This window comes from Macrobrachium rosenbergii, chromosome 12, assembly GCF_040412425.1.
Source record: "Macrobrachium rosenbergii isolate ZJJX-2024 chromosome 12, ASM4041242v1, whole genome shotgun sequence".
Taxonomy (NCBI): domain Eukaryota; kingdom Metazoa; phylum Arthropoda; class Malacostraca; order Decapoda; family Palaemonidae; genus Macrobrachium; species Macrobrachium rosenbergii.
The window spans coordinates 111,609,410-111,631,852 of record NC_089752.1 but is presented as its reverse complement, the minus strand read 5'-3'; the positions used below and the strand labels follow the sequence as shown (position 1 = coordinate 111,631,852).

At 37.9% G+C, this 22,443-nt stretch overlaps 1 protein-coding gene across 8 annotated transcripts in view; it reads left to right on the top strand.

Moving 5' to 3' along the window:
* The window catches only part of Hdc (histidine decarboxylase), a 291,191-nt gene extending 278,448 nt beyond the window's left edge, over positions 1 to 12,743 (top strand). For 3 of the 8 annotated variants that reach the window (XM_067112750.1, XM_067112749.1, XM_067112751.1), the window contains 5 exons: positions 54 to 253; positions 862 to 995; positions 1,899 to 2,072; positions 3,697 to 3,876; positions 7,416 to 12,743. In XM_067112750.1, the coding sequence (XP_066968851.1) occupies positions 54 to 253; positions 862 to 995; positions 1,899 to 2,072; positions 3,697 to 3,876; positions 7,416 to 7,666 (939 nt within the window). In that variant the 3' untranslated portion in view covers positions 7,667 to 12,743. Of the gene's footprint in view, positions 1 to 53; positions 254 to 861; positions 996 to 1,898; positions 2,073 to 3,696; positions 3,877 to 3,976; positions 4,041 to 4,500; positions 4,530 to 5,508; positions 5,539 to 6,031; positions 6,068 to 6,352; positions 6,410 to 7,415 lie in introns of all 8 variants that reach the window. The other 5 variants (XR_010854712.1, XR_010854711.1, XM_067112753.1 and 2 more) reach the window with 3 other exon arrangements.
* Positions 12,744 to 22,443: the final 9,700 nt, after the last annotated feature.

The following is a 22,443-nucleotide window of genomic DNA, read 5'->3' as shown; positions in this document are numbered from 1 at the left end:
TTACGTCCTTCATTTAAGTAAACAACTTTGCATTCTAAATGTCTCCTCAACAGAGCGTGCGACTGGCAGCCAAGTTCGAGGCTTTCGTGAGATCTGACCCCAGGTTCGAGATCCCAGCAGTTCGGCACCTGGGCTTGGTTGTCTTCAGGCTGAAGGGTGAGAACGAACTGACGGAAAAGCTACTGAAGAAGATGAACTCCGAGGGCAAAGTTCACTGCGTCCCTGCCTCCCTCAAGGGGAAATACGTCATAAGGTTTGTGTCATTGGCATCTATCAAGGTTACCTTCGGCCTGCATCTTAGGCTGTCCGCACTTTGGACACTTTTAGTGGAAGGTGGCTGGCCACTAAGTGGTCAGCCACTTGGTGGCCAGCTAATAATATCAGCTCGTACAGTGGTGTGGCCTAGAAATAGACCTGGTAGCCACTTCGTAACCACTCTTATAGTGTCGTCCACTTGATCTTCCATACAAACGATTGTGTTCCATTTTTTATTTTAGTTGCCGGCCACTTTTATTTTAGTGGCCGGCCACTTTCCACTAAAAGCATCCCGTGTACGGGCAGGGAATCAGTGAAGTGGTCTTGTCTTAAATGATAGTCGGGCCCCTTCTTTTGATTTAAATCTAAGCATTCTTGGACATTTCACATTGACTCTGTATTTCATGACAACTGTAAAACTTTTGTGATTGAGTGCCTATTCGTTTTACTGTCATTTAGCTGATGAAAAATACACTCCTATAGAATCATTTGCTGCGTGTTCATGTGATGGTGCGTTTGGAGGTGAAATGAATGCCCTAGGTGCACGCCATAGTTTCCGCGACCTTTCTTGACACTTCTCCTTAAAACTTGCTCTCTATGTTCCAGGTTCACTGTGACGTCTCAGTACACCACCGTCGAGGATCTGACTCGCGACTGGAGCATCATCAGGACTACAGCTTCCGAGATTCTCTCTCAGACGCCAGCAGGAGAGGAACACAGAACTCGAGTCTTCCTAAAGGGCAAGTATTGGCTGAATCGCTTTCTCTCTCTCTCTCTCTCTCTCTCTCTCTCTATATATATATATATATATATATATATATATATATATATATATATATATATATATATATATATATATATATATATATATATATATATATATATATATATATATATATATATATTATATATATATATATATATATATATATATATATATATTCTTTGGTTATGGTTATAATTATAATTTTATGCAAACAACAGAATTACAGTAGATTAAAATATAATTTTTTCCCTTGCCAGTACTTTGCCATCAGACATTACATTCCCGATAATAATAGCGTGGCTGTATATTTAAACGGATTCCACACTCATGCCCAGTACTGTATTATAGTGATAACAGTAACTTATAAACAATCCTTACAACCTATGATGACGGCACCTCGTATAAGATAGGAACAAAAGTCTTCCGCGATGAACGATAGCCTACAAATTTTGTTATTCTGTCTTTTTAATAAAATTCATGGGAAGTTTTATTCGAAGAAAGCTCTGAAATTTCCATTAATCTAGGTAACACCAGATAACCTCCGCGATCTCTGACCATGATATTTCTCTCCAGTTTTTTCTATCTCCAACGCCCGGATAAGATAATGATCAATCAAATTCCTATCTTTCCTGCAATGACAATTTGCGTCGTTGACTTGAATCACTTTCGTTTGCTATTGCTACTAACTCTTCAAGTCAGACTCAGGGGTTAATTTTCTTAGTTTTTAATAGCTTAGCCAGCAAACAGTTTCCATGCGTTGAAACTGACTTGCCTTACCTTTAGTTTCTTGTCATAAAATCCCATCGAATTCCTCTCTCCCTCTGTGGGTTGACCAATTTGCATTTCCTCAATGCACCCCGATGCGCGACACCTGTAGACACTCGCAAGAACCCAGACTTTGGCACCTCGCTGCTGTTGGCCAATTCGCCCATGTCCCCCAAGATCGTCAACGGATCATTCGCTGCCATCTTTGACAACAGCGACGTCCTGTTCGAATTCGCTAAGAAGTTGCAGCAACTCAAACTGGATGTCCAAGATTCGCCTGGGAAAGGTATGCGTTGGTAGATAGGTCGGTGGAATGCTCCTCGAATTTGCGCAACTTTCCGTTCTACTTTTTTTTATAAATGTCATTTTCACGTCTTTTGTTATCACATTCGTCTCTTTTCGTGTTCTTTTTTTTTCTGTGCGCATTGACGGTAGTTGCACGATACCTCGTCTTCCGTCGTCCCTCTTGCATGATGGCAATAGTTGCACGTTTAGACGAGAATGTCTTCGTCTCTGTGTAGAACACGCCACTTGTGAAATCCTCCTCGAACTGTCTTTCGTTGTTTGTTTATTATCAAATATTCTCTCCTGCTTTTATGGTGCATGTTCGATTACTTTTATTTTCCTTTTCAGGATAAAAAACCAACAGTACTCATTTCTGTCAAAGATGCATGATTTCATATGTCCCCACGTAGGCTTTTTATCAGATATTTGTTGCGACATTTTGTTATCATATTGACCATCCTGATGATCTGTTATACCTCTCATTTTCGTTAGATCTTTAGTTACGTCACTCAAGGCATAATTCAGTCCTCATATTTTATAAATTTTCTATCTGAGCCACCTTTCACTTATATAACACATCTCAGAGCATCAGTTAATGAATCAAACGCTTACCTTTTAAAGAGCATTTCACATCTTGCTAGGGTACGTTATACCCAGCCATAATCAGACCCCTGAACTTGCCAGTAGATTAGTAATCCTCAATTGTTATCAATGAGTTTCTTAAGGTCTATTGGCCACATTTTCTCTTCAAAACTGTCTATGTTTTAGTCATGGTGATTAATTCTTTTTTTTTTTCAATTCTCTTATATCACCCAATACATTTTTTTATATATTTCCAGACACCAAATTCTTTTGTCTTTTGATTTCCGTGCATTTCAGTCATAAGCGAATTATGTGGTTTCCTGTATGGTTTAGCAAAGTTCCTAGAAACCTGTCCCTTTTGGTTAGATCACCTTTAACTCCTTTTTTTTTTTTTTTTTTAAGGCATTCTACCTCATTCTACTATTCATTCGTTGTAGCAATGGCTTCCCTCTGTAATTCTGGCAGAGAAAACCACCAGATATACAGAGACAGAATGAAAGTGAGGTTCTGTCTTGAGTTCGGTGGAAACTCACAGTCCACCTCCCACCCTCCGCTTTAATCGTTGCTTTTTTAGATGCATGAAAGACACGTCTGTCTCATATATATCACTCAAAGAACATCAGGTTCTTTTAGGCACTATTAAATAGAAATCGAACTATGTTAATGTGCTCCCTATGCTTTCATGAGTCCTTGACTATCGTTATCGTTAAGGTTTTAACTTGGGATAAAAGAAAAATTAAAAAGGTCTTTTTCCAACTGATTAATTAGATTAAATATAAATGTGCTCGTTGTGGAAGACAGTGAAACATCACATTATTCCATTCCGTAAGTTGTCACTCAAACCTGAATCTAGAATCATCGGATGCATCAAAACAGGAAACCCCCGCCTTGAAGTGAATGTCAGATTCCCGTGACATTAGCAATTAATTCCCCCTCGACCCCTGAGCCATCCACCATCTCAGCCGAGTTTTAAAGTCAAGCGCCCTATTTCAATAAACCTCCAACACCCCAAAAAAAGTAGGGACCGGTGCCTTTCGTTCCAGCAATGCGGCGACGAATCAAGGGGATGCTGATGGCTGGAAAGCAGTATTCCCTGGACTCCAGGATGGATCTGGTCACGACGCTGGTCAGCTCGGCCAAGACGGCTAATGGGATGCCCACCATGCGGGAGAACAGCATGGAGGCGCAGGAGTACTACGAGCGCGGCGAAATGCTGGATTCAGGTACCGGGTCCTCCCTCCTTCCCTTTCTTCAGTCTCTTCTCCCTTTGCCTCGGTGTTTTCTTTAATTTTCCCTCTCTTTTTGTCTCTCTTCAAATAACAGACGACGACGATGACGAGAATGGCGCAAGCGGTGCCCAGATTTCGAATGGAACCGCCTCCGACGTGTAAGTAATCCTACGGTTTATAAACATTCAAACGGATGCATCCATCTTTGCAGCCGGAGACACTTACATATATTACATACAAACACAGACCATTACCAATTTATATACATACACATGCATGTATATATTATATATACACATACACACGCATTCACACATATATATATACGCGTGTATGTTGATTTACTATGAATTAGTTTCTTTAGTTATTGCTGTTATATATTCTTTATTATCATACTGGATTTTATCAATAAGTTACTCTCATAAATCAAATTCATCTTATATTACCTCATAACAAAGTTTAACATTTCTGATTAATTTGTTCAGTTGATTTAACTTATCCTCTTTCTTCAGTTACTTGTTTATATATTTGGTCAGTTCAGGAGCCTCCTGTAGTTTACTAAGTTTTCCCTTTTCCTTTCGTTCCTCATTTGTTGACGTCTTTACCACACCCGAACAGCCCCAAGGAAGACAAGAGGACTGTAATTGGTAAGTGGATTTCTACTCTCAAACGTCCCTCTTTCCTCTTTGTTCTTGCAGCTTTGCTGGTCGAAAATCTAAGCATATCTAGAGCACCTGACCGGAGAGCCGATGTCCCGTAATTCTTCTTACAGGATTGCAGGTCTTGTAGAAGTGAGATTTCAAAAGCTGGCATATTCGCAATGTGTAACCCTCTCGTCTGATCAGGACGCTGTAGGGCAGTGGTTCTCAACCTGGAGGGCGCGAGCTCTAGAGAGAAATTAAAAATAATCTAGTTATAATCGTTATTCTCTTAACAAGAGTCGCTAAGAAACAGTATCAAGCATCTCACTCATTCATTCCCAAAAGAATAAAACACCCCTTCTCTATCTCTTTTTTTTTTTTCCTTTAAGTCTGGGAGGGAATTTTACTCATAGATGCAAGGGGGGCGTGGAGGGAAGGACCAACTCTTAGAGGGGGGCGTGGTTTTATAAAGAGATTAAGAACCACTGCTGTAGAGGAACTTCAGAAGCATCAACTTTTCCCTTACTTGAGCTAAGAGGTGAAGGCGATACATTGGTGTTTACGATTTTAAAATGATGCTTCGTTTGTCGACATATATTAGCAGGTAGTAACTGCTATAAAACCTGCCAGCAAGTTAGAGAAATTTCTTTAAAGGCTCTTATGATCAGGAATGGTTAATACTTAAGAACGCTCTAGACCTTTGATAAAAAGAAAATAAGTGGAAAATATCATATGACCCTTTCCATGATTTTAGTTCACGCTGAATTCCAGTCACTGCATACAAGCCCTCTTTGTTCACAACCTAAGTTGATTTTCTGTGTCTGTTGATAATATTTTTGTACGTCAGATTTTCTTTATTTCTTTTGTATTCCTCGTAAATCTTTTTATTTGTTACGCATCTCAAAGAAACAGCTTTTCATTCACGCACTTAATCTAGTCTTACTATTTCTGTTGTTTCATTAATTATTTCCCTTTATCTTTAAAGCCATGGTCGAGGATAACTTCTGCTTCACGGGTAAGGATAGTTTCGTGTTTCATTTATTAGTTTCTGCTGAATGCTTGGAAAGTTTACATTTTTAAATATCAACTGTATTTCTTAAAGTCTTTGTTTCTTTTGTTATTCACGAAAAATTTCACCGTTTTTATTTTTTTTATTTTCTATTTTTTGCTCTATAGTGATCCAGTCTGCTTTTTTTGTTGCATTCGTTTTCGAAATATAGAAATCCGATGTAAATTTATAGATCATTTGGTTCCAATAATAAATTTTTCCTTTGCAATTGCTTTATAGAATAGCACGACTGCATTTTCATAGATTATCATTCCTTTATGTTTCCATGTTCTTTTTTCTATTTTTTGTTCATATATTTTGCCCCTCCCTACTTTTGTTATATTTGTTGCCATATCTGCTTGCTTTCTGCCTCAAAGCATTATTAGATTTTCTCTTAAGTATTGTCATTTATTTTTATTTTTGCCATTATTTTTTCCTCTTTTTTTTTTTGTTAATTCAGAGGACGGTGCTTGGCATACTATCTGCTAAATCAAAGGTAAGGAGACTTATGCTGGCTTATGCTTTAGCAATTGGAAAATCTTGCACATTTTTGGCTCTGTTTATTCATTGGCTCCTGAATTGTATAATGAAATACTTTAACCACCTCTGAGTTCTTATGTTGTCTTATTTCTATTTTCTTAGTATCTGAACAACATTCAGTTTTTTTTTATGATTTCGTTTGTCATATGTTTCAACTACTAGAACGTTTATCTTACTTTGAATGCCCTTTTTTTCATATGTATTTTCTTTTCTCGGTTATTTGTCTGTAATCTCACGCAAGTTTACCACCTGCGCACCTGGGACACCTGTTTTCGCGCACCGTCATCAAGCTAGAAAAGTAAGTCCGATTAAGAACAGAATGTTTTTATCCTGGGAACACACAGGAGAGAAGGGAATACTGACGCTGTCTTCTTCACTTGTCCTTCCCTCTTGAATGAATTATCTTCAAAATTACTCTGTTTCTGCGATATCTTTCAGCCCCTTTCATCGCTTTTCTGGTACAAAAAGATGAAGGTTGCTTTTGCATAAAAACATAGTTTTTATTTTCCAGCAATTATTAGTAAGTATACGTTTGAATTCCCTCATTTAAACCTTTTCCAGATTTCATGTCTGACTCTAGTGCTCTGCTCTCCATAAATATTTTAGAGATAAAGTATATATTTTAGAGATGAGATATATAAATATTTTAGAGACATAATATATATATTTTATTGTTGTTGGTGGTTAAGAAAACCTCATTCTATGAAAGACATCAACATCTGGTCGTCACACGGCTATTTAGAACTAACATATATATATATATATATATATATATATATATATATATATATATATATATATATATATATATATATGTATATATATGTGTTTGTGTATGTATATGTATATAAAATATATATTATATATATGTGTATATAATACATATACGTGTGTATGATATATATATATATATATATATATATATATATATATATATATATATATATATATATATATATATATATATATATATATATATATATATATACTGTATATAGATATATAATTGTTATATATATAATAAATATAATTAAGAATATAATTAGAGTATAAATAAGAGTGCAATTTTTCGTATAATTTCACCATGCAGCAGTCACTTGCTTTGACTTGTATGTATGTATGCATGCATGTATGCATGTATACCCCCAAGGGTGTGTGTGTACGTATGAAAGTACGACTGACCTTGTAAGGCAGTTCATGCCCACATCTACGTGAGTGTGTACGTAAATTCATGACTGTCCGTGTACGTGAAAACCAGACACTCCATGGCACTCTCTCTCTCTCTCTCTCTTCGCAACACACAGCTGTTCAAACCGACGACATGTGTAGTCCCCGAAGCCGACGACGTTCCAAGAGTGTAGACGACGGAATATCCGTCCCTGACCTGAAGGGGGTCACCCTCGACGATTCCATCAACGAGGCCGACCTGGAGGAGGAGTGCTCCTCCTCCTCCTCCTCCTCCTCGCCCGAAGCCGAAACTCGACATTCGACGCGCCAGATGAACGGAAGGAGCAATTCCTGCCATCAGTGTGGAGCAACAATTCCAACGATGTAAAAGGGGATGAAGACGACACTTCTTCCCTCGGAGGGTTTTCCAAAAGGCTTTCTCGGATGGAAGAAGAAGAAGAAGAAGAAGGAGAAGAACTGAGGAGCGGTAGACTGGGGAAGGGGGTAATGAGTGATCGTGTTGTCATGTGATTGGGGATTATATTTTCGAAGCAATTGGTGTTTTACGAGCACGACAGATGAGGTCATATCTTTATTATGTTATCTTCTACATTTTCCATATTCACCGTCGTGGCGTTCTCAGATCTTGCGGGAATCTGCGTTGGGAATTGGCAAGTATTTGATCAAACTCATTATGTCTGGGGATTCCTTGCTATGCCGGACAAATGATGAATATTCCCGAATTTCGGAATGAAAATTGCGAGGTTTCACAGAGCTCGTATGATGCTGCAGAAGTTGCTTATATCACTTCCCTTCATTCAGGCGATGAAAACGAAACAAATCTTTATCACTTCACATCTTATTCCAGATCTCCAATATCCCTCAATTAAAACATGTATACCTAATTTATATTGTCTCCGTAGATGGATAATACTATTCCCCGATCATTCGCACCGTATTTGTTATTAATATTTGTGTTATGCGAGCGGAAAAGTATTATGGCAAGTGTTCTTCTACTTACTTTTATGCGTCCTATAAAACGCTTTCAGCACTGGTATTAATATAGGTACAGAAGAAACAAAGCAGGAATTGTAACACTAAATTATACTGAAAAAAATATTATCTTAGACGAATGTCGTTATTATTATTATTATTATTATTATTATTATTATTATTATTATTATTATTATTATTTTTTTTTTTTTTTTTATTATTATTATTATTATTATTATTAGGAGGAGGAGGAGGAGGGAGAGGAAGAGAAAGAGGATTTTAGCTCCACAAAATTATTTCATGAAATGAAATATTATTGTACTGAAGGAAGTATCCTTTCAGTATGTACACGACTCCCTTTCCGCCTCGCCCTTGTTGAAATAAGGACAATAAAAAAAAAACACGTAATTTGTGACAGAGGATCCATCGGACAGGAAAGGGTACCTTCAGGTCACGGCACGAGTAACTTTTTTATTGTTTTTCCACCGAAGAAAAGGTAGATCAAGATCAAATGTAACAGTCACTACAATTATTTCAAAATAAACAAGGCAGTATTCGTTTTCGATATTTTTGATCAAGGTCAAATGTAACAGTCATTACAGTTATTTCAAAATAAACATGGTAGTGTACGTTTTTGATATTTTCGATTTGCTCATTTCCTTTTCTTTTAAACAACATGATATATTTATTTATAAAAAATTCTTATTTCCTAATCATGTATAATTTTATTTTTTTCACTAACGATTAATCTTTCATTTTATCTAAAACATTAATGAATTTCAGAGGTGTTCGTAATTCCATCGAAAGTAGTTGAACTTTACAAAACTGGCGGATCTAACTGAAATTCTACTAGTTAAGTTGCTCTCTAGAGCTTCCTAAAAATGTAAGCTCTCTGAATGTCTCTCAGGCAGCGTCTACTACTGAAGAAAGTCTTCGGTCATTTTCGATTAAGAAAAACATATTTACGCTAACTTATTTAACTTGAATATCTTGTGAAGGTAATGGTTTGGTAATCCTCACTAACTAAAGACTAACTGACATTTGCCTTTAGACACTGATGTATCAGAGGCTGCTCGGAATAACTCATTCCCTGGAAATGAAACATCATTTCTGAAGGCCTCGACTTTGATGAAATTCTTTCTCGAAGGCGGACGTGCGTGACGAGGTGGATTACTAACGTCATTATAGCTTATTTGAAATCTTATATTTTATTGCTGAGCATGAAACAGTGAGTGAAAAAGGAAAAATTCTCGTTCCTATAATTAAATGTTTCCATCATTTTAAACATATAAAAATGAGTTGTTTGGATAAACAAAGCATATTGCTTAACCCTTTAGGATACCGATGTCGTAAGTCGTCACTTCCGGGACCCCTAAAGATTTTCATGGTTTCATTGGGAACCTCGGGAAGAGGACCCCTCAGTCAAACCCAGGGGAGCCCGAGGATGAACCCATTCTGGAGAAACATAGGCCCGAGATTCCCTAGGAAGCACCAGAAGGGGCCACCCTCTGATGAACTAGGGCCCCTAGGCTCCCTCCGGAACCCCCAAAAGGAGTGCTTCATATAATGATTTTGATTTGGTCTAACGTAAAAAAAAAAAAAAAAAAAAAAAAAAAAAAAAAAAACACACAACTGTGCTCTTATTTCTTGGTATTCCTCGAAGACATGGGATCCGATTAGCCAGTTGTTGCATCACATTCCGAAAATGAAGGTTGAAATTACAGTCAGTTCTAAGTTCCCGAACCCCAGGAAGGACTATCAAACTGAATTACAGGAAGTAGTAACCAAATAATAACTCTTTAAACCAAGTTTGAAATAAGACAGTCTTCCGGGAATGCTGGAGGAAGCCGTGGGTCCTCAATCTAGCAGAGGGGGGACGTCTTCTGGGACTTCCCAAGGGGGCCAATAGGCTTATTGGGGAACTGACTGATAGGCCTTCCTCTGGAGATCCCCGCTAACGCCCAGAGGAATCTCGAGGGTTGGAAAAGTGATAGCGTTTCTTCTACATCTTCGTATTTGGTTTTTAAGTCTGAAAAATTCTAACGCCGTTCTCGAGATAGTCAAGACCTTCAGTTTTAGTTTAGTTTAATGTTTCTAATTACTAATGCTTACTTAATTTTAACTAACAAGGCCTCTCAACTTATAGGGCTTCATGGTAACTTTAATGAAAAGGGAATGGCCTATAGAATTGTAACAAAAAAATAATCACTATTTTTAAGATAACATGAAACTGGTACTTCTGATAAGGCCGTAATGTTGTAACTGAAGGTTACTCAGAAGACTAGTTTATAAACATAAGTTTCATTGAACTGATTTCCTTTACTACACTGGTTTATCATCACGGTTATTTGCATCATGAAAAAAAAAAACTTAAATGAAATCTAGGTGGGCCTGCAAGCACCCATCTTGCTGGGGAAAAAAATTATCACGGGAGCACAGCTTTGGTTATTCTGTGTTATGCATTTTCCTCCCAAAAAGGTGAACTGCTTTGATATCTAGTTCCTTTGCCCAGCAAGCATGTGCGTTTCTTCATGTTTAGACTTATTCTCTTCTTTTCCTCGTTGTTTTTATCTTGAAGAAAATATACTTCTCTCCTTAAAAACATATTTTCTGAGTGTGCACGTGTGGATCTCAGGTCGTGAGCTCCTAAAATTTAAAAAAAACCATTAGAAATATTTTTTTATTATTTATGAAAATCTCATATCTTGTTGATAGTTGACCTTTGAAGAATGTATTGTAAAACATATAATTCGTGTTATGAAACTAGTATGAAAATATACATCTATACTTAGATAGTTAATGGTAAATGTAATAGTAAATTTCAGTGTATTTGTATTTTAAATCAGTTTCTCGTTTGTATTTTGTGAAGGTAAATACGAAAGCATCCTACATTAGGATATGTTAACTCCGCTTATCCAAGGAATATTAAAAACCCCAAAAATTGACTCCTTTCTTCAATTCAAGAATCTGCTGATGCATTCTTTACCACGTGAATTTCACATTCCCGAAACCTGTTCTTATTTGAAAGCTAAGTTTCTAAGCTGAATATTATTCCAAAGAACATTACCACTTCAACTGTTAACCTTCCACAAATTTACCCCAGAGGTAACAAACCTTCACCGTTTGAGTTTCGGTTTTGAAAGTGGTTATTTGACGCTACCATCTGCCGAAGGATGAATCATGGATCCCTGGATCATTTCTCCGGGTGTGAGAGAATTTTCATCGGAGCGCAGACCCGAGAGAGTTTCTCGCTTCCAGGTACACAGCTCAGCTCTGATGAACGGCTGTCCACTGTTTGGAAGGCCTGTGTAGACAGTTTCCATGTTTCTTTGTTCTGATTTGGCAGTAGACCCTTAGCAGCTGCTTTAGAATAAGCTCGGGCAATACCCTGACAGATATTCTTAAACCTTGCAGTCACTGCAACGCAGCTGCCGACTGTCTACTGTAGTTTGGATTATAACTTATCTTCGATGCTGTATTGTACGAAGGTATATACATATACATACTGACGCATGTATATGTATACACATTTCGCAAGCCGAAGCTGTTCTGCGGTTTCTTGACATACAAAGGCAAGAGTTTTCATGATAATAACTCTGTAACATTGTCACCTTAGGGTTCTGATACACGCGAATGTTTCTAGCTGAGCTGCAAAAGTCCCTTGTAATCCCCTTAGGATAAGACTTGATCAGTGACAAGGGAGGTGCTAAACTTTCAAGCTATTTCTGACAAAGGTCAACACTTCCTCGCTTTTGGGAAAATGGTACCAACGTAACTCACGCGTCATTTTTCTATGACAATCATAGTTATTTCTTTTTTTTTTTTTAGTCCCTGACATTCTTAATTTTGCGCAATACGAGGGATACCTCTTAAGTTGTCAAAACCTCTATAGAGGTAATAGTTTTTGTAATGCTGTTTGTCTGCCATTAACTTACTTAGCATGTCTCACTAACTTCTAGTGTCTTGTATGCCATCTTTTTCCTAACACCAATCAGAGGTATTCACAGGAATATACTCTTCGCGCTTAACTCCGGCCTCTGGTATACCCATTAAAATTTCGAAATGTCAGTAAACACAGAGGTCTTTGAACCTCAACGTCATCTGGATCTTGTACAGACACGAGAAGGGGCTAAGACGCCCGCAAGTATTTCACTGCTTGACCTCCCATGTTTCTGTTCTCTCCCAGCATAGAATTTAGGCGCGTGCATATTATATGAGTGCCAAAGTAACGCGTTAAGAGTTAGACTCGCTGCTTACCTGTGTGGAAAAGTAACGTTGCGAAGTGACGTCTTGTCCATTGTTTTGGAGAGGAATGTATAACTTAGTCCTTAGGAAATAAAAAAAGTATATATATAAGATGTCGACGTCGTTATGTCTACTATCGCCAAAATAAGAGGAAAAGACGGATGTATTTTAGCCTTGGATTAAACCGATGTATAAAGGAGCTAATAAAAGCAATGTAATGGTTTCAAGATGAGTTTTATTTCCGCCTTTCGTGTGTTCATTCTCACAAGCAGTCAAATAGAAGAGAGGAGAATGGTCTTAGGTGGGTTTATGAACATTTTCCATTGCCAGTTTGTGCAATTCCTAAATGAAAAGTCAATAAAGTTCTGGGCAATGCTTAAATGAGAATAAGTCAATACAGATCTGGACAATTTTTAATGAGAGTAGTTTGTACAGTTCTGGGAAATTCTAGAATGAGAATATACAACAAATTTTTGAGCAATTTTTAAGAACAGGCAATAAAGTTCTGGGATATTCTAGAATGAGAATAGTTGACGCAGTTCTGGACAATGCTTATTTCGAATAGACAATACAGTTCTGGGTAATTCCTGAACGAGGATAGTCAATATAGTTCTGGACAGTTCTTAACGAGAATAGACAATACAGTTCTGGGAAATTCTTGAATGACAATAGACAATAAATTTCTGGGAAATTCTTAAATAAGAATAGACAATAAAGTTCTGGGATATTCTAGAATGAGAATAGTTAAAACAGTTCTGGACAATTCTTAATGAGAATAGACAGTACAGTTATGGGCAATTCTTGAATGACAACAGACTATGAAGTTCTAAGCAATTCTTAAATGAGAATGAACAATACACTTCTATGAACTTCTTCAATGAGAATAGACAATATAGTTTCGGGCAATTCTTCAATAGGGATAGACAATACAGTTTTGGGCAATTCTTCAGTAAGAATAGACAATACAGTTTTGGGCAATTCTTAAATGGCAATAGATAATGAACAAGAATAGCTGATAAACGTCTGAGCAATTCTTGAATGAGAAAAGACAACAGAGTTCTGAGCATCTTAAACGAGCGTTGATAGCAAAGATACCGGTAATCCCTGATTGAAAAGAGCGGAGGAATATACTTTGAAAACACAAATGAGCAAAATTGTTTATTAATAAGCTCTATAAATCGGCTACAACTGGGAGATTATCAATAGAGTTTAAGGCTTAAAAATAACACTTGTAATCACAAATTACATATTTAATTAAACATACGCAAAACAGTACTCGCGATAGAAGACCCTTTTTTGTCAAAAATCAGTTTTCAAGATCTTAGGACGCATGAAAATTACTTTTATATCCAAATTTGAGGGAAAAATTCAACTAATATAATCAGAAATAGTTCCTTCTCCGATGAATTTAAAATTCATCTCCTTACTATGCTTTACGGGAAGACTCTAAAGGGTCTTCTCGTAAGTATTCAGAGCCTCTGAAAATGATTTAAGCGCCTCAGAATCGAGTAAAAGTCTTTATAATGCACAAGCAAAACTTAGACTGAATGCCAGACGAAACACGTTTCCTAAAGTCTTAATTACCTTCAAGAGCTGACAGAAATATAAAACTATTTTTTTCCCAGTTTTTTATACCTAAAAACTGCAAAAAAATGCAAATAAATAGTACACAATTAATTTCCTCACACGGGGTGAAAATATTTTAGCGTCGAATGCACGGAAAATAAAATGAGAATTCTCGCTGAGATTTAGAAGTTCCTGATCTCTAGAAACGTGATAAGAACCCCATAATAAAGAATAATTTTTTTTCTCTAAACTAGAACTCACAAAAGAACGGACTTCAGCTTTAAAGACTTCAGTATCTGAAGAAGTATCCAGGTTTCTTTGTAGATCTGCCAACAAAACAAAGTCTATTTTGACAGAAATGATTTGCACTTTCCTAAAACACACGGGAGAATGTCCTCTTAAAAAAAATGTTTTTGGTTATCAATGTTATGAATCAAAGGAAAATACCATATTCGAAATCCTTGAATGAAGAACACCATTTTATTCACTTCACTTTTTATATTTTCTGGGTCTAGACACACATAACGAGGAAATGTTAACTTATGTTCGAACATTTTCGTTGGCTGAAACATGACTCATTTCCCCGAGGAAGCGAAGTTCAATAAAGAATGAAATGTTTCAAAACGTCTTCCCGAAAGATGTAAAAAGTCTTCTTCCGGTCTGCGCTCTTAAGGCTTCCAAGATGCAACTGTGTCTCAAAAGGTTTTCCAAATTAGTACTAAAACTTTCTAGACTATACCACAGCAATAAGCCTCATTACATACCCGGCGCCCAGTACAGCAAGAGCCTCTAGCTGCAACCCCTTTCGTTACTTTGACTGTACCTCCTTTCATATTCTCTTTCTTCCATCTTACTTTCCACCCTCTCCTGACAACTGATTCGTAGTGGAACTGCGAGGTTTTCCTCCTGTTACACCTTTCAAACCTTTTACTGTCAATTTCCGTTTCAGCACTGAATGACCTCATAGGTCCCAGTGCCTGGCCTTTGGCCTAAATTCTATATTCATATTCAATTCAGTATAGCAAGAGGGTTTACGGATGTGAACTCAGCTTCGAAATTCTTATAGATATTACTTTTAAACGCCTTCTGCACCTTAATGAATCCCAACGCGCTATTTTTGAAGTACTAAGATTTTTCAGTAGCTGAACAAGAGATTTACGTAATAACAACGAATAATTTCTAGAGCTGATTAAAGTTTCTTGTAAAAGTCCCTTTACTAAATACGTACAACAGTTTCTAAACTGATCTTCTAACAACTGTGTGGGAGTTTTTAGAAGTTTCGTGTAAAAAAAAAACTTCCTTCTTATATTTTAAAGGCGTTTTATGACAACATTGAAAGTTTTCTTAGTAGAATATGTAACAGAATATGTTGCTATCAAAAATTCAAATATTCCGAGAGCTGAATACGTAACATAAGATTATCCTCTAGAGAGAAATGAATATCTCTTGAGACAAGAGCGCAACCAAATATTCTGTCAGTCGTACTAAATGCTTGAATTTTAGTCGATCGTTCAAGGTCATGATTAGTTTGTCAAAAACTAAATGCTGGCCATACTACAAAATTTCTTATCAGTCTCCTTCAACGTTTTCGCAGTAAAAGCTTTTTTATAAAGAGAAAAACTTATATAAATATCTAAAAGAATAAAAGTTACCGTCAAAACCTCTTGACTCCAGCAAAGGTACCCCTTAACCCCAGAACGGGCATTAGGCTTAACGGGTGAAATACGTCTTGAAATTATCTCTCGAGCCGCGTCTTGTTTTATATTTTTCGTTGTATATCCCCTTTCTTTCATCTATGGCAGAACTGACTGGATAAAAACTGACAGACCAAATAAAGGTTATCTCGTTGCTAGACAACAGCGGAAGGCATCTTTAACCACGGGAAAATGCTGCATAACTCAATCTTGGCGTCCAGCTCTGGGAAATTTTCAAAACTGTGCTTTTGGTGCCTTAACACCCACTTGAGATTTCTTGGTGACACCGAAGTTGGTGAAATAGGTGGTCGGTTACTCTTCGTTCAGACCGACGTTCACAACTGAGTGAGGTCCGAATTCCACGGTTCCACTGGTTGGAAGCACTGGCCGAAACCAGCTCACGAATGGTAGAGCTTGATTAGCCTACCGCTTGTGGACCCCTACTTTTCGGCCGAAGGTGGAGGGATCCAGCCGCTTTTTTATTTATTTTCTACGTATTTTTAACGCCATATTTTAATCAACAGAAGCTTAGTAAGGTCTCTATACTTCTATTTTTGGTTCTGTTGTTTGTGAGGTCAACTTTTTAAGCAAAAAGGCGACTCATCCGGACCTCTACGAGCAGTAAGAAGTCACATCAAGTCAAGAAAATACGAACTGATAACCATTGCCAGCCATCCATGTGGCTATAAAAGCAGTGTCCCTCCCTCCTGTTTAAAGCATTCTTCCAAAACCACCTGGTAGACATAGTCACCTTCCTTCCCCTCCAGGTAAGCAATTGTGGCTTAGACCTACCTCTTTTGATACCAGTTCGTCTTCATTTTTGTCCAACATTGAAACACACTGAGATTTTCTAGAGTGTCCTCTGGGCCACTTCTTAAACATTTATTCCCTTTGAGGATTTTTGTATTGAGAAGTAGAATAAATGTCTGAAGTTAATCTTACGTAGATAAACAGCGTCTGTCCAGCGATATAAAACGTATACTTTCATCATGCTCAAGTAGCCGAATCTTAAAATGTGGTTCGAGTTATAACCAGCTGTAGTGTTTTATTTTTTGACAATTTCTCTTGTTTTTATAATCATTCTTTTTCAGTTGGGAGTGTATTAAAATTGTAAAGCAAAAATGTCATCTCACAAATCACGGCAAATTATCACCTCATCTCCATTTCCGCAGATAATTCATCGTGGAATCCCTTCACAGTCATTCGAATATCAAGGAGAGAGAGAGAAGCGGACGTCACGTCTACAAGTGATACCCGCTACGGCAAAGGTTACACATTCCTTTGTCCCGAGTCTCATCGCGGAAGGACACCAGACCACCGCGGTGTTCTTCTCCCGTCCGAGGAAGAAGCATCTCATCTCCGCAGAAGCGAAAACTACGCCTTCGAGCGAGCTTTTCCTTCCGTGCACACTGATAAGTGACCTTGCATCCGAAAATAAAACTTGCGTTTCGTTGTTCGAAATCCAGTCCATTCTCAGTTCATCCAACAATGCTAATGTATCCGTTTCTGGTCTCTTACCTGATGCTGCGAACAGCCATTACTATCCTTTTCGTGATATTTCACTTCATACAGGAGGAAAAGGAGGCGGCCCACCTTTATTCTGTCGTAGTTCAACCAGAGATGCCCCAGCATACCCCCATAAGTAAGTGAAAAGAGACCCTGCATTAACATCTTGTTTGGTTCATTGTCAAGAAAGTGAAGAACACAAGACATAGTTGTTTATCCTGGTAAACTTGTTGCTGGCTTTGAATTATCAGTGAATTTCCCACTAGACAGTCGTCAGATCTTTAAGTCAGACATTGCCATTGAATTTTATACTGATATTCATGATTTCAAGTTGAACAGAATAAGAGACTTAAAAGGTTTTTGACACTGAAGAACAGGAAGGTGGTTATACGGTTTCTGACATTGGTGTGGTTGAAAAAGTTAAAGTGATCTGTGCATCTGTAATTGTTGCAGAAGAACATTTTTTTTTAAGAATTCGCTTCCTTACCTCGATGTTGCACTGGTATTCTTGCGTCTGTTGCAATCATAATTGCTTCGACGGCATTCTAATTTACTTTCTCATTGTTGCAGTTTTAATCATCATTGGTTTTGTGCACATTTATCTTTCAAATTGTTATTAACAATGTCTACAGACGTGCTTATAGTGATCAAGGTCATTGTTTACCAGCTTTTCATGTACGCCGTGACGTTTATTCGTGTTTCCTTTGCCAACTTATTTTCGAAAAGAAATGACCTGAAGTGAGATATCCAAGCGAGTGACTCCACTGGAGTTTGGTCTCCGAACAACATCCTGACCACACTCGCAAGGATTCATTCCCAGACAGTGAGTCCAGAAAAACTTTGTCCCTGAAGTGCATTTTGTGCCGTTCTTTGCAGAAATACTCAATCAAAACCTTATCTCTTTTTTTTTTTTGAATTCGGAAGCTGCACCTCCATGTACCCCACAGTCCCCTCTCGGGCAGCCGAAGCCAGCCGAATCCGGCTCATTTCGGCGATACGTTTCTGCATTCGCGTCGCTCGGAGTCTGTACCGGTTTTTGCGTTGGTTCGCCTGCTTGTTCGTTTTCTGCTTTATTCTCATGTACATCGCTGTTCTGTGCTTGAGCGCCTTGGTTTCCCTTTTCCTGTGTGCTTCTGAACATGTCTGTCTCTCGGTCACCACGATGATTTAGTTTCTCATCCTCACGTCCGGTAGAGTCATTCTTCTTTCTTTTATACGTTGTTCTCTTGTACCTTGCTTTAACTTGCTTCGCTTTTGTACGCTGAAAAAGTGTCTGTAGGTTTCACTTTACTGCATTTGAAAGTAGGCCTAATTTAAATTGACTCTTGTGCTCTTATGAGTATTCAGTCTTTCTTTCCTGGACATCACGCAAAATTTGTTCATTCTTTGCCTTAACAGCCTTTCCATTTTTTCCCCACTATTCAGTCTTTCTTTCCTGGCCATCACGCAAAATTTATTCATTCTTAGCCTTAACAGCCTTTCCATTTTTTCCCCACCTGCTAAAGGGCATTTTTACCTACGAGTTAGTCTGGCAACGAGATGCCAAGGAGACGCATGCGTCGAGTACGAACACGTCAGTCTTCCAAGGCAATATTACTCAGGTCGTTAGGTTTTGGCAACAGTGACAACGTCGAGGTGGAATTGGTGGCGATATCTCCACCACAGCAAATTCCTCCTGAAATTCCCATCCTAGAACCCGTTGCAACACAGAATCTGAAACCTGGCATTGAGCACAGCAACTGTCATCATGTCAAACCTTAAGAGCTATAAATGTACAGTCTGTGAGCCTCGTTCGAGAGGGCCTTTTTTACTCACTATATTGTTCTTTGTGTAGTAGAAGGCATTGTGGCAATAGTGTATTCCCCTATTCCATGTGCCTTCTGTAGTCGGTCTTAGGAGTAACAATATGTGGTCACTGATTCCTTTGTTCGGTTTTCTTGGGATTTTCCCTGTGACTTCTCCAAGAAGGACTTAAAATTCATGGGTATTCAAATTCACTTACTGAGACGAGGAAATTGTTTTGTGCAGCTTTGGGTAAATTATGTCTAAACATCAGTATCCCAGTCGTAATACATATAATAAAACCACAGGTTTGAAGATTTGGAAATGTATTCACCTGCAGTTATGTGGCAACTTCTTCAGTATTTGCAACATCATTCAAAATAGTTGGTAGAGACTGATTCCTAGGGAATCTGATAATCATCAGGAACAGTCATTAGGCTAATATTATTATTTATCTATTGCGTAATTTTTCATTTCTTGTCTTGGTTTTCGTGTTTGTTTATTTTTTTCTAAGTCCCGTGTTTTATTTGGTGTGTGAACTTTTATTTCTCTAGTCTTAAGTTTGTTTTTCTAAGTTTTGTTAATGACTATTATACTCACTGAACTGTATCAGTTTTAATTCACTATGTTGTCTTCTTTTTTGAGTAGTGTGTCTTTATTGATGGTAACGTAATTTATATATAAACAAAATTATTCTCGAGTGTGACTTTTCTTTGATTTGTACTTTACTAGTATAGAATTTTATGTGTTGGTGTTTTGCCTCTATTTTAGGTGGAAATTTGGTTACTGTGTTACAGCCGAAACGTCCCATAGGACTAAAAATGTTGCCTTCAACGCTTTTCTGGCTGTTCCTGACAACACCAGTGGAAATCATGAAGAAACTCTATGCTGGGAAAACAACACCCCCCAAAATCCTGTCACTGTGAAGTTTGTGAACAAAGATCACATATTGTCCCTCCTAAACCTGTTATGAAGGGATTGGTGGTGGGTTGGAGGTACACATTGTGTTAACCTCCATGGAATAAAATCAATAAAAAGTAAGCCTAGTTTCATTTACATGATTATTTTAACTCATTTTATGATTCCTCCAGGATTGAAGTTCTTGTAGTGTCCGCTTTCTTTTGATCGTCGGACTTTTTTGTTCCTGTTGTGTCATTCGCATCATGTAGGTCCTTTTTGTCAGAGTGGTTCCTTTTGATTTTAAACAGCGCATTGTTTCAGCTACTGTACGCTCACATTAAAGCCAAATGAAAGTGATGAATGCTGCATTCCCCTCTCTCTCTCTCTCTCTCTCTCTCTCTCTCTCTCTCTCTCTCTCTCTCTCTCTCTCTCTCTCTCCATTAAAATCAAAGGAAGGTAATAAATGCTGCATTCCTCTCTCTCTCTCCATTAAACCAAGGGAAGGTGATAAATCTCTCTCTCTCTCTCTCTCTCTCTCTCTCTCTCTCTCTCTCCAATAAAACCAAAGAAGGTAATAAATGCTGCATTTCTCTCTCTCTCTCTCTCTCTCTCTCTCTCTCTCTCTCTCTCTCTCTCTCTCTCTCTCTCTCTCTCTAAAACCAAAGAAGGTAATAAATGCTGCATTCTCTCTCTCTCTCTCTCTCTCTCCTCTTAAACCAAAGGAAGGTGATAAATGCTGCATTTCTCTCTCTCTCTCTCTCTCTCTCTCTCTCTCTCTCTCTCTCTCTCTCTCTCTCTCTCTCTCTCTCTCTCTCTCTCTCTAACCATTAAAACCAAAGGAAGGTGACAAATTCTGCATTCCTCTCTCTCTCTCTCTCTCTCTCTCTCTCTCTCTCTCTCTCTCTCTCTCTCTCTCTCTCTCTCTCTCTCACCATTAAAACCAAAAGGTGATAAATGCTGCGTTCTCTCTCTCTCTCTCTCTCTCTCTCTCTCTCTCTCTCTCTCTCTCTCTCATTAAAACCAAAAGGTGATAAATGCTGCATTCTCTCTCTCTCTCTCTCTCTCTCTCTCTCTCTCTCTCTCTCTCTCTCTCTCTCTCTCTCTCTCTCTCTAACCATTAAAACCAAAATGTGATAAATCTCTCTCTCTCTCTCTCTCTCTCTCTCTCTCTCTCTCTCTCTCTCTCTCTCCATTAAAACCAAAAGGTGATAAATGCTGCATTTCTCTCTCTCTCTCTCTCTCTCTCTCTCTCTCTCTCTCTCTCTCTCTCTCTCTCTCTCTCTCTCTCTCTCTCTCTCCATTAAAACCAAAAGGTGATAAATGCTGCGTTCCTCTCTCTCTCTCTCTCTCTCTCTCTCTCTCTCTCTCTCTCTCTCTCTAATAAGACCAAAAGGTGATAAATGCTGCGTTCCTTTCTCTCTCTCTCTCTCTCTCTCTCTCTCTCTCTCTCTCTCTCTCTCTCTCTCTCTCTCTCTCTCTCTCCATTAAAACCAAAAGGTGATAAATGCTGCAGTTCTCTCTCTCTCTCTCTCTCTCTCTCTCTCTCTCTCTCTCTCTCTCTCTCTCTCTCTCTCTCTCTCTCTCTCTCTCTCTCTCTCTCTCTTTTACAGCACTCGTATGACTATGCATTTAGTCACCGCCAAAATAACCCTCTGAGACAATGAATCCTTAAAGCATTTCACGTGTACACCAGAGTTCGCTTGATTTTCTTTTTAAAATAAAGAAATTCGTCATACTTGAGGACAATAGAGCGGACCATTAAGGGACTTCTTTCTATGGGGCTTCTCGTTTCAAAGAAGGGAGAATATTATACGAAAATAGGAATAAAATCCTATAATAGAGTAGCCGGTGAAAATGAATGCTTGGAAGTTGCATTACCACACACACACACACACACACACACACACACACACACACACACACACACACACACACACATATATATATATATATATATATATATATATATATATATATATATATATATATATATATATACATATATGTGTGTGTGTATTTATATATTTCCTTTGTTTCTACATCGTGTTTATTAATGATATTCACAACTGTGGCCTAGGCAGATGGAAACTGCTAGAACAGCTGGTAATTGAGAATGATTTGTAGTTTTCTATAAAAAGTCTGATTTCAGAATAATGAGAATTAGAGAAACAATAAAAATAAAAACTTGACGTCGTTCATCTCATACACAAAAGAGGCCGAAAGTAAAATAGACAATAAAAAAAACTGTGTTTTGCGAAATATGTATGAGAAGTCGAATAAAAACTCTGGTGGCTTTAAAAGAAAATAGGAAATTGAGTAAAAAAAATAAAAATAACATTTCACGCAGGGGCAGCAACTCAACGACCAAAGTCATATAGCGAGGGTACAAACCCCCAACCAAGCATCAGAGGACAATTGATGGCCTTTTTTTTTAGGTCCTCTCCAGGAAGTAAATGGTTAGTCAGTGGAAGTCAAGGAG